A 13,059-nucleotide genomic window follows, 5' to 3' on the forward strand; every position below is an offset into this window, starting at 1 on the left:
TCCCTATTTCTTCTTTCACTGCGGATCAGAAAATGGTAGTTAAGTCTTGCTAATTCCAGTCAGTGAGTTGATTTGGTCATTAGTTTCTTTTCAGTGTGAGGTGGTTCGTGCTGCGTGCTTCAATCATTCCTTCCCTTAGGTGTATCTTCATATACCCTTTTTTTTTATTCATTATCCTTTGGCTGCTATTACTGCTCCCATTTTCATAGTTTTTTAGTTCAGTTCAGTTCAGTTCAGTCCAATTGTTGTGTGTCTTCCTTCCTAGTTGAAAATAACGCAGTCAGTATAGTATAGTATAGTATATCTTCCATCCGTTCATACTTTCAAGTAATAAGGTAACACCATACATACATACATACATACATACCATCCGGACAAAAGGAAGTTGAAGATCATTTCGTCACAGAATCCCGGTACATAACTACTAACCATGACCGCTATATCATCTGGGTTATATAAACATATAGCCTTAGTACTTAGTGCTTTCTCTCCCTATTCAATCTTTCTTTCCTTCCTTCCGTATTTCCGAACACATACCAACTAACTTCAAGTTACCCATCTTCGCGCTTAATTAACCTTATCTCTCGGTACCGGCATAGAATTTACTACTACTATGCAGGTTGCCTGCCTGCCTTTTCTTCCGGGATTAATCCTTCCCGAGCGCAACGTAAGGTGATACAATAAAACAAACGTCGATCTGATCTATCAGATTTGTTTAATATTTTTTGTCCCCTTCCAAGCGGGGCGGAGTATCTTTCGCCTTCTCTCAGGTTTCCCTTCTTTTCCCTTGTTGCAATTCTGCACTCGTCTTATTTACCTACTCTGTGTTTGGTATGGATGTGCGGTGAGATAGGTGATCGATCTGCTTCTACTCCATAAGTGATCGGATACTAACTAACTTAGCTGACTAGTCCATGCTATGTGGGGAAGAAGGATGAAGGGAAAAGAAGAAAACAACAAAATGTGGGTATCAATTCTCACTCGGTATTGTATGAGTACATGAAAAGGGAAAACAGAGAAGAACACATAAACAAAGGTAAGCTCTCTTCACCGGAAGACAGCTTTGACCCAACTCAACTCCTAGATTCCCTTCCTTCGCTTTCTGAAACTCATAATAGTAGCGTTCCCTCTCTACGATGGCCCGTGATTCATGGGCGATAAGGATGATAAACTCCCCGCGCCGGCGACCAATATCCCAACTCCGGAGGGAATCCTCAAAATCAGTCATGTGACTGAAGACAAAAAAGAAAGAATAATAAAAGAAAATGGGGGTGAAATCGAAAAAAAACCCGAAAGATAGCGCCTCAAGAAGATCATTCCACATATCCCAAACGTTGGTATCATGCCGGCATCAAACAACGGGATTGACTTGATCAAAGCAAATTTCATATCCACAAGGGGGGTTCACACGGAGACGCTAAGCGAGTGGCTTACGGGCTTTGCCAAGCCATATCTGCCACCATCGGCAGACTCCGAGAACGGCTGCTCGGCCATCGTCTTTGCGCTCTGTGCCATCTGGATTGCCTAGAACCATGGCGAAGATCCAGAAAAATGCTGCAATCCAAGCCAGGAGAGTTATGGCGATGGATAGGAACGGCGAGAGAAGGAGGACTGTGAGCAGCCCTCCAATTGAATACGAGTCAATGGATTCTGCCACATAGGATCCCTCCGGATCATATATCGGCTGGGTGGATGAGGATCTTGAAGAAGATTGTCGCAAGCAGACCAGTCGTTCATGGATATGCAACTGGGGTATCAGCAGACCACACAGCTGTGCCCGGAAGGACGTCGCCCGAAAGTATGGTATGCAGGAACAAATGCGAAGCGGTGAGACAAGCAGGACGAAGAGCACGCCGAAGATGGTGTACAACGATGCGCAGAAGGAGAATACAGGAACGGGAAGGGAGAGTCGAAACTAAAATCCAGTGCGGTTAGCTACGGCCCGAATAGCTAGACATTCGGAGGAAATAGACGAAGCTCACCAGCATCAACAGCGCATCCGGCTCTTCCTCCGGCGCTATGTCGTCGTCATGAATCGCTCGTTTATGTACGCGAGATGCGCCATTGGGGTGATTATCGCCCGACATATATGACGAATGATCGGTCCAACTCCCACGAACGCGCCCTTCTTTGCGCCCGACTTCGCTTGCACCTGAAGCCCTCGATAATACGGAGCCGTTCTCGTGATAAGGCGAGGCAACCGACGCCTCTGGAGGCACCGAAGCCTGCCCCAATTCCGGATATAGATGTTCCCCAGTCTGCGGGGTTTGATGTGATAGGCTATGCTGTCGTCGAGAATGCCGCTGAGGCTGCTGGTATTCAGGATGTGAGATGTGCAGGGAGTCGTCGAGATAGTTAAGTTCCGATGGAGAGGAGTCAACCTCCGAATGAAAGTGGTGAGGTGATGGCGACGAGGAGGACGCCGGCAGAAAGTGTGGGGGAGGATGTGCGGCAGCAGCAGGCACAGTGGGTGTTGGGTTCGGAAAATAAGCTGTCACGAGGTGACTATCATCTTGACGGTGGGTAGCAGGCTGGGACATTGCCGGCTGCTCCATTACGGGCGGAGTAGAGGAAGGAGGGGGGTAATAGGTAGGCACCGAGAGGGAAAGTAGAGAGGGGAGTCGGTGGAGCAAACAAGGGCGCAACAGGAAATGCTACCCCCTTGAGAAATGCCGCAGGAGCAACACAAGGTGGTACGGAGAGTACACACGCACACAGAGATACTGTGTGAAGAGAGCAGCTGCAGGGATGAGGTTCACCGCATGGCTTTGGGTGCAAGGGGCATAACGATCTCAAGGCATGTACCGGAGCTTATCGCCCTGACGGGACTGGGTGGAGGGTTTGGAGGGAGAGTTTCCAGAGCAAGGCGGAGAAGGGAGAAGGGGAGGGAGGGAGGGAGGATTTGAAACGCAGGAGGGAGAGGAGGAGGGAGGAGAGGAAGAGGAGGGGGAGGAGAGGAATGGAGGACAGGAGCGGAAGGGCAGGCAGGGTGACTTATAAGAAGAATGCCATGGACGACTTTTTTTTTTTTCATTCACTTCCCTTTCCCAAGACAGAAGGAGACAGAGCGGAACGTCCAAGAACAGGACCAAGAGACCGGTTGGTCTTGTCTTGTCGTCGTCCCAGAACGACTGCAGCGGAAGGGAAGGGGGGAGGGGGGGGGGATAGAGTAGTTCTGGTTCTGGTCTGCTTTTTCGCCGCCAAGACGCCCAGCTGCCGAGCCCTTGGCATGGGCAACGTCAAGAGAGTGTCACGGCCAACACCATGGCGTGCGAGGTCCCAAGGATTTCTCGAAGGTTGAAAGGGGGAGATTTTCTCCCCCCTCGGGTTCGGAGAGCGGAGGGAAGGAATGGGGTGCTAGTAGGCTGAGGGAGCTTGAAGAAGGGAAAAGGAGCTACCGGAAGGGACAGGATGGGAGTAGCGGGGAGAGAGGAATCGGGAGTCGGGGGTAAAGTGTAAGGAAGGAAGATAACACTCATTAAAGTGAACGAGTCAAAGAAATGAAGGGAGGAAAGAGGACAGACACACCACTTGCTGACGAGTTAAAAGAGAGATTATTGTTCCTCTCCTCAGCTCCACCCTCTCTTCTACTTCCAGGTTATCTCTCCATCTTTCCATCTCATCTCCCTCCCCCTCGGTGGGAAGGAGGAAGAGAGTATTTCCCTGCCTCGTCTTCGTCTGGAATTTCAAGCCCCGTCACCACCGTGTGCAGTGTTTGGGGTGTGTTGCAGGAGCAATGTTACCGTATCTGTACCGCGTGCCAAGATGCCAAGCCCCTGCGGGGATTTTGGTGGACGAGCAACGGTCCTTGATTGGATGGTGGCATTGCGAGCGTGTCCGTGATCCGCATTCGGAGGTTGGCTGGTCGGCTTGGCGGTATTACGACCAGATCACATCTAGCATAGCGCTGACCGCAGCCAAATACCCCCCCAACTAACTAATAATACATCTGCATTAATCGAGGTATTTCTTTGTGGCCGTCGTTACAAGTTCCCGATCTATCCTCTCCCGGGCATCGCAACGCCATACCCTCTTTTTGCACCTTCAACCGAGTCCATCCACTAGGAGAGCAGTCAAATACTATGACTTTGTATGTTGGGGTGAAACAAATCTAGATATGCTTTTCTTCCTCGACTCGAGTATCATGACGATCATGACCAAACATACAATGAATTATCTCGATGACCAGGGCTGCCTCTGAACCTCGGAAACGCAGCTTGGCCCTTCTTTTCTCCCTCTTCATATCTTCCCCGACGAGTGGCGCCCAGCCCAGCCCAGCCCCGCCGGGTATCTATCCATCTGGCATGCTCCTGCTTGGAAAAGCCGTATACCCGGCTTGGGTGGTGTTTCTGCTTCGTGTCCAGCTGGTCGATCCTATCAATAAATTAGGTAACCAGATGTCCGGTGGCGGTCTCCAAAGTCTTGTCCTTCAGTATGCTGTGCTACTTTATCAACAAATGGGTAACCCATCGTTGATCCTAAACATACCGACTCGGCCAGTCTCACTGCCAAACCACTTGTTTCGAATCAATCGACCCGGCTTAGCGACCCTTCTGTATGCCTAATCACGCCCCCTCTCTTGCCGAGAGATAGATTACGACTGCCATATGCCGGCCATGTGCCCTTCTGACTTAGCCGACATGACGACAGACTTTTCCCAACTTTTCCCTCCGCATCAGATTTGGACTCTGTGCGTATTGTTGCGTGTCATGGCTTGAGGGCCCATGTTCATTTGATTTGCTCGTGATCAGCCTCCGTTCTGGCCGACTCTTCAGACCGTTTTCTCCCGTTGGTTCCATCCCCTCGCCCGCCAGATCCAGACTGTTCTTGGCTGCCACGCCCAGACTTCGGATGTGGAAACTCTCCTGCGCCTGTAACTCTTGGCCAGGGACATAGGGCCGATCCCGCATTGTAGACATGGCTTCCATGCAAGTATCACAGAACCATATTGGCTGCTCCCCTGTGGAACGATGTCCGGGATGCTACAAGGTACAGGGTAGCACTGTGCATATACCTCTATCCCACCCACCCTCTATTTTCCTCGGGAACTCCCCCCAACCAACACTCCTGACGTCTGAATGCCATGTGAACTGCTGGTCCTTGACCCTCTTCTCCTCGGGTGCACAAATGCCCAATCACACTCTGCTTGTCCCACGCTAGCATGTACGGAGTTCTCAATACGTGGACGCCTTGCCGTTGTGGCTTGCCAACGTTGGTTGCAGGATCTAAGTGGCGTACAAGCCGCTGATGGTGGCGGCTTGAGATATTGTATATGGCCCCAACAGAAGAATGCAGACCATAAGTCTCGCGGTTGTCATGATTTCGTTTCTGAACGCTGTCGCTGACCCCAGATTAGGTTGACGCATATATCGATGCAAGACTCCTCGCTGTCAGGGGTATCTGACGCGATGGGTCACTTTCGTCGATCTAATCACTTTGATCTGTCTGAAAGATTAGTTGCGCTCAGTGTCTGCCGCATGTCCCTTTTGAGAAAGACCAACACCTGTTTTCTTTTCAGTCGTTGTCGAAGTGCACGCATTTCACACATCGGAGCGACCGCGTTCGGCGCTATTTGTTAGGATGCCCAGTCTGGTGCGGAGTTCTTGGGAAATCCAGCAGAATACCACAGAGCAGTTCTTCAATAAGCAAACTTCAAGCCTTCAGACATTTACACTGACTACTCAGAATGCTTGAAGTGCCCGTCACATCTTTGTCAGTCCTGACTCGACGCAGTCGCCACATTCAAATGACCCACCTGCAAGGAGTTGATGAAAAAGTGCCTAGATAACACATCAACTTTCATCTTCCCCCCTGCGTCCCATTGGAGGGTGTCACAGCAGACACTAGTGGAATCAGCAAGTAACATAGGCCCCATCGTCGGCAGAATAAGTTGCTGTGGCTGGCCATTTCCCGGGTGTCTGTTTGCTTTTTCTTTCGCCCCATCAGCTGCATATTAAGTCATCGGCATGATCTCATGTAACTTGTTATAACTCACCAGTTATTCCTCCGGAATCTGGTTGTTTCACCGGGGACAATCAGGTGAGATCCCCGGTTCAGGCTTGGAATTGATGCCTGCCTTGTACACCGTAGATGGAGTGTTACTAGTGAAGCCAAGGATCTTTGGGTTTCTTCTAGAAGCGAAGAATGTCACATTTACATCTGTCTGAAGGATGCCTTTGTTGTTATTGATTTTTTCTTGGCTCTGATTGAATGAATATACACTATTTGACCGTCGATTGGCTAGTCGGCCGTGCTACTTTATACTTATAACTGTAGCATAGTGGGTGGACATCTCACATGAAAAGCTCTACTTTCCACGATGCTACTGTTCATGGAGAAACACAGTACAGTAACATTCCAAAGACTACTAGGTCTGTAGTAGCGTTAGACTTCAAGGTACGATATTTTCTCAGTAACGATCGTGAACTAGCGACTTCTAACAACTGACAACTAAACAATATTTGAAGCAATCTAGTGAATCTGAGTCCATCCACTACTACATAAATATATCACTATATAGTAGTAATATTCATTACACCATCCATCGTGACTAACATATATATTTGGTTACAGCCCTTTATCTATATATCCATCCCTACTTCTCACATACATCCACAGAAACTACATAAGAAATGACCTCATCCCTCCCCGTCCCTTACAGCCACATCATGCTTCCTCCGTTTCAAATCCAGACTCAGTCCACACACACACACACACGAGCAGATGTAAGTAGCAACATCAGGACCATCTACGTGGTAACCCATCGTCACGGATAAGGTTACTCTCCTGCATCTACTTACCTACTTGCTGTACATACCACACCTATACCTACTTCATCAGTCTCAGTTACAACAGTTGGCTACCTACCTTACTACCTACCTTACCTAACCAGGTGACTAAGTAAGTAAGCGCAGCTGATCTCTGGTATGATCAGATCTGATCAGATCTGATCGCATCCCATCTCAGCTGATGTGATCGCTGATCGTCGATGGGTTCGTGTTTCCGGTTTGTCTTCCCGCCCCTTTTCTACACACAGCATATAAGGAGGGGGGGAAGGGGAGGAAGAGAAGTGATCACCTTTCAGGTTATATCATGTAAGTATGCAGTGGTTGTGAATGTTCTGTTGCATATATATTCTCCAATATAATCAAAAGAAATCACAATATACATAAAGCATGCTCGCTCACTAAATTCAACTCAAATTACCATGACTAAGTAGTATGTATCCACCTACATAACTACCTACCTATAGCGAGAACTCATTCTAGCCCCCCTAAAACCGAGTCATACATTCAAATTTGACTTCTTTCTAGACTACACATGGCAGTAGCGTTCCATGGGAAGAAAAAAAAAATCAATAAATAGATGGATAGACTAGCCCACAATCTGTCCGAGAAATGACCCGCTAGACTAGGGATGAGAGAAAAACTTTATTATTTTAGCCTCTATGGTGTGGTGTATGAAATGCGTGGTCTAGCCGACGACGACGAAGACGATGATGATGATGATGATGAATAGGGTCATTATTAGGTCAGCTACTACTCTATCTACTAACTTCGTAGTAGGTTAGGTTGGAACCATACAAATATCTATATATCTGTCTATATTAGATTTTGCATTTCACTGGGTCCCGAGCTCGTTCCAAAAAATGTGATAATGGGAGGAGAAAAGTAGGGGGGTGGAGTTGCATTTGTGGTGCACTGCGCTTGCAGAACAGCCACTTTACCCTACCCTACATACCTCTTTAGGACTAGTGAGTACAGTTGCGTGATTAGCTAAGCGGGTCAAGGCACCAAGGCGCCAATACCACACAAGGCATGGTGACTGACCGCGACCGTCGCCGTCACCGGAAGCCGGGCCATGCCGAAGGTGACATTTTCGGTTGGTCGGCTAGACCCAAAACGTGTGGTCTGTGCCTGAGGGGTAGACTAAATGTTAGATACTACCATGCCCCTTAGTAACTCGATCATAATCGACAGTGGAGGGCTTAGAAGGGCTATGTTAGTTAGACTACCTTAGCTACTTTTTGGGGGCTGAAACTACTCAGCCTGCTTGAGGTTATTACTATTGCTATTGCTGTTCTTATGATTGGTTTGGGGAAAGGGAAAATAAAAAAAAGGTTTCGCTCAAGTCGTACAGTGATTAGGTTTATCTTCCTGGAAGCATCTCGATGAGATGTGAAGAGAAGAGATGACAAATGAATAGTGGGAGAAATATATTGACCGATGATGATGACCTGTCGATTTATTTTTTCCTTTTTCTTTTCTCGATGTGGATATATACAACACATGTGGTCTACTTGCTTGGTACATAAGCCGGCCAGCGGGCTGGGACTGTGAGACACCCTGACAGATAGGTAGACAGGCAGACCTGGCAGGGAGGGAAACTACCAAGAATCGTGATCCCTACCCTAGCTATCTACCTACCTACATACTTAGGTACATAAGTACATACATACAAAGAAGGATAGTGTGAAAGCGGCGGCAGAAGCAGCTACTAAAGAGTGGATCCGCATGATGTTGTGTAACGTTGGCAGAACGGGGAAAATAGCAGGGAAGAAAGAGAAGGGAAGGGGGAAGAAAGAGACGGAGAGGAGAGGGGCGCCGCGGCGCGCGCGCGGCCTCGGGGGGTAAAGAAAAGAGGAGACGAGACTCATGGAATCCATGACAGCCCAGTTCCTGCTGGCGGTTAGCAGTCAGTAAGGAAGGTAGGTTGGTTGCCCTGTCACGTCCGTTTTTAGTTCTGAATTATTTTATTTTGTTCTGATTTTTCCATTTTCGAATTTTATATTTCACTTGCACGGATTCAGAAATTCTTTACTTTTTACTCTTATTCCATAGTTTTATATTTTCTTTTCCCTTTTCCTGCTTTTTTTTTTTTTTTGGTCCCTAGCGCTGGCTGGGTCCCTGTGCGCAAACTGGCGCAGCAGCAGGCATACCTGCATAAACCATCGGCAGTCATCAGATCAGCCTGTCAAAAGGCGTCGTACAGGTGGAACAGAATATGTACGGAGTATGTCGGGGGTGGGCGTGTCTGTGTGTGTCGTGGAATCTGGAAAGTTAGTTTAAATATTTATTTTTTTTTCTTCTTCTTTTTTATGCATCTATTGCCTAGATTGCACTTTCTAGATTTCCTACCTACAGCGATGTTCATGCGGGCGTCGGTGTCTACTAACTTGGTCTTGTCGTGTCTGCCTACCTGTCCGCTTGTCGGGCTGTATGTTGCATATGGGCCCCCTCTCCACCCCCGGCTGGAAGTTGCTTCGTAAAGTAAGCGCCGTGCGCGCATGGGTGATGATGATAAGCTGCAAGAAACTAACTAGCTAATCAAAACAGGGATTGATTTAATTAACGGTGACAATTAATTAAGTCAACGAATCCCTGCTGCCCAGAAGGTGGTATTGGTGCTATGTGCTGGGCTGTACAATTGTCTATCTAGTTTGTCGTTCATGATATAGAGAAGGTGGGAGGAAGAGAGAAATGAAGCTCCCTATCTATCTATCTATCTATCTACTAGCGTAAGCGATTAGCCTGAATTATGTGCATGCATATTTGGACTCCTTTGCTGTACCTAAGCAGGCAGACAAGCAAGCAAGCAAGCACTGCGTTGGACAAGAATAGAACACCTGATGTACTCCGTCGAAAGGGTTGTTACTCACCCCCTTGCTACACAAATCTGCCCGAGTAACCCACATACCGACCACATTGTCAATGCATTGTTTGTCCTCCTGCTATCGTGTTTCAGGTACATTGCTGGGCGGCATTCATCACCGTATGCCGGTTGCGAAGAATGGGTGGATAACTGGGTGGGTGGCAGCTCCGGTCGGCCGGGTTTGCGATCTGGTATGTAAGATGGAGGGAATCCGTGCCTTGCCTTGCCTCTCCACTGGGCTGAGGGTGACTGTCACTCACTCTTTGCCAGGCAGGGGGGGTGGATAGTAGTACTACTAGGGGGTTGTAGTATGGGGTAGAAATGCCCCTAGCTATATTACTTGCTGGTTGACATTTCTTTTCTTTTCTTATTTCTTTTAATTTACTTTTTTGCTCTTACATTCTTACTCCATGCAACTTAAAGCTTGTTGGGGGGTATAAATATACTGTGTAGACCTAGTGAATTGTTGTCGGGTGCTGGTCGAGTCCCTTAGGAGCGACTTGATTTGGAAAAACGCACTCGGATCCGACACGAGAATAGGGGCCCGAAGCCGCTCATCATGAATCACTCCTTTCCTGAATGGTGAAAGAAAGTCATACCTTATTATCCACCCGTCGCTGGAAGCTCCCACTGTGCCCATTTTTAGTTAGTCTGCCGGCACTGGGACCCTGATATGGCAAAGCTGCGAAAAAGTCCCAAAGGGGGAAGTGTGGCTTTCCGAAGAAATGATACGAGTGTTGGGAAGAAGAGAATGTATTAGCCCGTTAGGTGGCTTCTTGTATTTTCGTGGTTCCGTGCGGTTGCTACTAGTTAGTGCGGAAGAAGGGGGGAGGGGAGAGGTGATTTTAGAGGCGAGGAAGGGTAGTAGTGGTAGGGGAGAAAGGGAAAAGAGCGAAAAGGGAAGTTCTGTTAAAAAAAAAAAAAAAAAAAAAAAAAAAAAAAAAAAAAAAAAAAAAAAAATAGGAAAGAAAATGAAATGGGAGAAAAGAGAAAAAGGACAAAGGATCATCGACACCAACAGAAGAGCCGACGGATCAGCATCGGGAACGGCCCACTCAAAGGAATCCGTTAAGAATCTGTGGCTGGTGGCTGGTGCCGGTAGGTGGCATTTCCCATGCGTGGGATCTGGCCTAGCGTGCTTAGATAAGCCTGCCGCTGCGGCAGTCCCGCGGCTGAAGCCTCTGAACGAGCCATGACGGAAGGGGCGAAAACTGAGGAAAAAGCAACTTGCCCTCCCGATTCGCTACCCTGCTCTAGCAAATACTAGGTTTAAGCGTCACCTCTCCCACAAAAGTAGATTAACAATGAAGTTCCAGGGAAACCTAAATTCTCTCTTTGTTTGATCTATTCGGTACCTTGCCCTCCCCAAAATGTGGGCAATCGAGGCGCCTGCAGACCGCTGAGCATAGCCGGGAAGCTGCAGGATTGGCTGGGTGCACTGGCACCTGGTCACTTTGATTTAGCGCAGAAAGGGATTACTGTGATAGAAGGAAGGGGAAGGGGGGGGGGATAATTTGGCCTGGGTTATTTATTGGTTGACGAACCCAGCTGTCGTTGCGCGGTGCCGCCGGCAAGACCATGGGGCCGAGCATTGGGAGCGTGGACTCATCATTACAGTAGAGGGGGGTCTCCTACTCCATCTGTACGCAAGTGCATGTATTGTCCAGCACCGAGGGAGGGCACAGTAAGCAAGCCGTTTCTGGGTGAGCCATTGGGGAGAGAGAGACAGACAGACTGAGAGGGGGGGCGGACTGCAACATTTGGACTTTGCAGGTGGTCCGAGTGTGGAGTACGCCTCATGCCTGACTAGGCTGCCGGGAGCTTAGGTGGTTGAGCTTATGGCCATACACCAGTCAGGTAGCGCAGCATGTCGGTTGAGGGCCCCACAGCCGCAGTCAGGAATTATTGGCGGCCCTCCGTACATATGGCACTAATTTATTAAATAATAAATAAAAGAAATAAAAATGGGCACGGGGAAGAGAGGTCAGTCCGGGTGGGTCTAGGTTCCATGGCCCACCTGCGGCCCCCATCGGCGAGTCACAACCGGGGGTTCGTGCTAGACTTACCACACCCCCCTCCCTCTCCATCCATCCCTGGAGGTGCCTTCCTGGCTCCGGCGCTTGCATCCTCGTCAAACACTGCCCTGTTTCGGGGCGGTTCGACTCCATACCCACTAAACCTTTCGCTGAACCCGTAGTGTGTGGCCCCCCTCTTTTCTTCTCTCTCCACTCTAGTCAATTTGAGGCTACTGCTCATAGTCGCTCATTTTTATTTTTTCCCACTTTTTCTAATTTAATTCGTTTCATTTTCCTAAAATTTTTTTTTTTTTTCCCTTTTCTTAAATTTGCTCTTAACTTAACTCGTAACTATCACATCCGCCCCACCTGCCAACATGACGCTAAACCCTTGTCCATAGCACAATCACACTGCAATATTCACACCCTCATTGTAGGGGGAGAGAGAGAGAGAGAAGAAGAAGAAGAGACAAAACTAAAAGTAGGGACACAGTGTGATGTAGACAGTTAGGAACTTCCCATGACCTAGCACGCGTGAAGTACAGGTGGGTGTTAGTATGGGATACATATAGATGTCGCGTGTATCAAAATATATTTGCGTCATCAGTCATTTTTTTTTCTACCTTTCTTTCTCGGCGTCTTCCTCGCCGTCTCATTCTAATCCGCCCTTGAGCAGGCGATCGCTTCATATCAAAGGGCCATACATAGATTCGTTCAAAGTGGAGAGCTATATATGGAATAATAGGCAATGATGTGGATAAAAACATTTTGCGAGTCCATAGTCCTTTTTATATAAGTCAGTTTTGTTTATTGTTATTATCATTATTATTATTATCTCACTGGTGCCGTGGTCTGCATGATGCTTATAAGAGTATCTAGCTTGGGTGAATGCATCCTCCGGCGCTCACCTGAGTTTCCGGGCGCCCGGAAAATATTAACTGTAAATACCCGCGGACACGACTCCAGGTTGTCCCCACCCGCTAGGCCGTTCCTGGACGTAAAGCTGCCTGTCTTCGGCTTGGCGCCGGACGACCGCCATCTCAGCTTTTCCGTGCTTTCCTTTGGTTTCGCTGACTGCTGGAGAGCTGCACAACCACTAGCGCCGCTTGGCAAATTTCGCCCTCTACCACCAGCCCCTCGACCTTTCCCTCCTCTCTTCCCATTTCCTCTCCCTCTCTTTTCTTCCCTTTCCCTCTCTCTCTTCTTCCCTTTTCTTTCTGCTTTGGCTTCCCCTACCCCGTAACTTGACCTTTGCTTGGCCCTTGGTCTTCCAATTCCACTCCCCCCATCCCTCACTTTTATCTTCCCACTCTCTCAGCCTTCCCGCCCGCTTTTGCCTCATCTTGCTTGTTTCTGACTCGTGCCTCTTCCATTTCAATCCTTTGCCCCCTTC

The 13,059-nt window shown here is 48.3% G+C and overlaps 7 protein-coding genes across 7 annotated transcripts; 2 read left to right on the top strand and 5 right to left on the bottom strand.

Annotated features, from left to right (window-relative positions):
• Positions 1-233: 233 nt before the first annotated feature.
• On the bottom strand, positions 234-559 carry An02g03870 (hypothetical protein; the record flags this gene model as incomplete). Its single annotated transcript, XM_059746206.1, has 3 exons — positions 234-261; positions 368-446; positions 538-559. The coding sequence occupies 3 exons, from the start codon at positions 557-559 to the stop codon at positions 234-236; spliced, it is 129 nt and encodes a 42-aa protein (XP_059606831.1).
• A 1,133-nt stretch (positions 560-1,692) lies between these two features.
• Positions 1,693-2,359, top strand: An02g03880 (hypothetical protein; the record flags this gene model as incomplete). Its single annotated transcript, XM_059746207.1, has 2 exons — positions 1,693-1,915; positions 1,986-2,359. 2 exons carry the CDS (start codon positions 1,693-1,695, stop codon positions 2,357-2,359), a joined length of 597 nt encoding a protein of 198 aa, XP_059606832.1.
• Positions 2,360-2,959: 600 nt separating this feature from the next.
• An02g03890 (hypothetical protein) lies at positions 2,960-3,937 on the top strand (the record flags this gene model as incomplete). The annotated part of the gene is made up of 4 exons (XM_059746209.1): positions 2,960-3,296; positions 3,371-3,448; positions 3,574-3,711; positions 3,732-3,937. The coding sequence occupies 4 exons, from the start codon at positions 2,960-2,962 to the stop codon at positions 3,935-3,937; spliced, it is 759 nt and encodes a 252-aa protein (XP_059606833.1).
• A 61-nt stretch (positions 3,938-3,998) lies between these two features.
• Positions 3,999-6,764, bottom strand: An02g03900 (hypothetical protein; the record flags this gene model as incomplete). Its single annotated transcript, XM_059746210.1, has 9 exons — positions 3,999-4,042; positions 4,187-4,374; positions 4,467-4,553; positions 4,663-4,960; positions 5,064-5,335; positions 5,436-5,568; positions 5,725-5,946; positions 6,034-6,202; positions 6,660-6,764. The coding sequence occupies 9 exons, from the start codon at positions 6,762-6,764 to the stop codon at positions 3,999-4,001; spliced, it is 1,518 nt and encodes a 505-aa protein (XP_059606834.1).
• A 1,650-nt stretch (positions 6,765-8,414) lies between these two features.
• On the bottom strand, positions 8,415-8,665 carry An02g03910 (hypothetical protein; the record flags this gene model as incomplete). The annotated part of the gene is made up of 2 exons (XM_059746211.1): positions 8,415-8,426; positions 8,459-8,665. 2 exons carry the CDS (start codon positions 8,663-8,665, stop codon positions 8,415-8,417), a joined length of 219 nt encoding a protein of 72 aa, XP_059606835.1.
• Positions 8,666-8,888: 223 nt separating this feature from the next.
• An02g03920 (hypothetical protein) lies at positions 8,889-10,291 on the bottom strand (the record flags this gene model as incomplete). The annotated part of the gene is made up of 4 exons (XM_059746212.1): positions 8,889-8,938; positions 9,138-9,236; positions 9,749-9,900; positions 10,107-10,291. The coding sequence occupies 4 exons, from the start codon at positions 10,289-10,291 to the stop codon at positions 8,889-8,891; spliced, it is 486 nt and encodes a 161-aa protein (XP_059606836.1).
• A 1,255-nt stretch (positions 10,292-11,546) lies between these two features.
• An02g03930 (hypothetical protein) lies at positions 11,547-11,907 on the bottom strand (the record flags this gene model as incomplete). The annotated part of the gene is made up of 2 exons (XM_059746213.1): positions 11,547-11,581; positions 11,718-11,907. 2 exons carry the CDS (start codon positions 11,905-11,907, stop codon positions 11,547-11,549), a joined length of 225 nt encoding a protein of 74 aa, XP_059606837.1.
• Between the last annotated feature and the right edge of the window lie 1,152 nt (positions 11,908-13,059).

Source organism: Aspergillus niger (genome assembly GCF_000002855.4).
Source record: "Aspergillus niger supercontig An02".
In the NCBI taxonomy this organism is placed as follows: Eukaryota; Fungi; Ascomycota; class Eurotiomycetes; order Eurotiales; family Aspergillaceae; genus Aspergillus; species Aspergillus niger.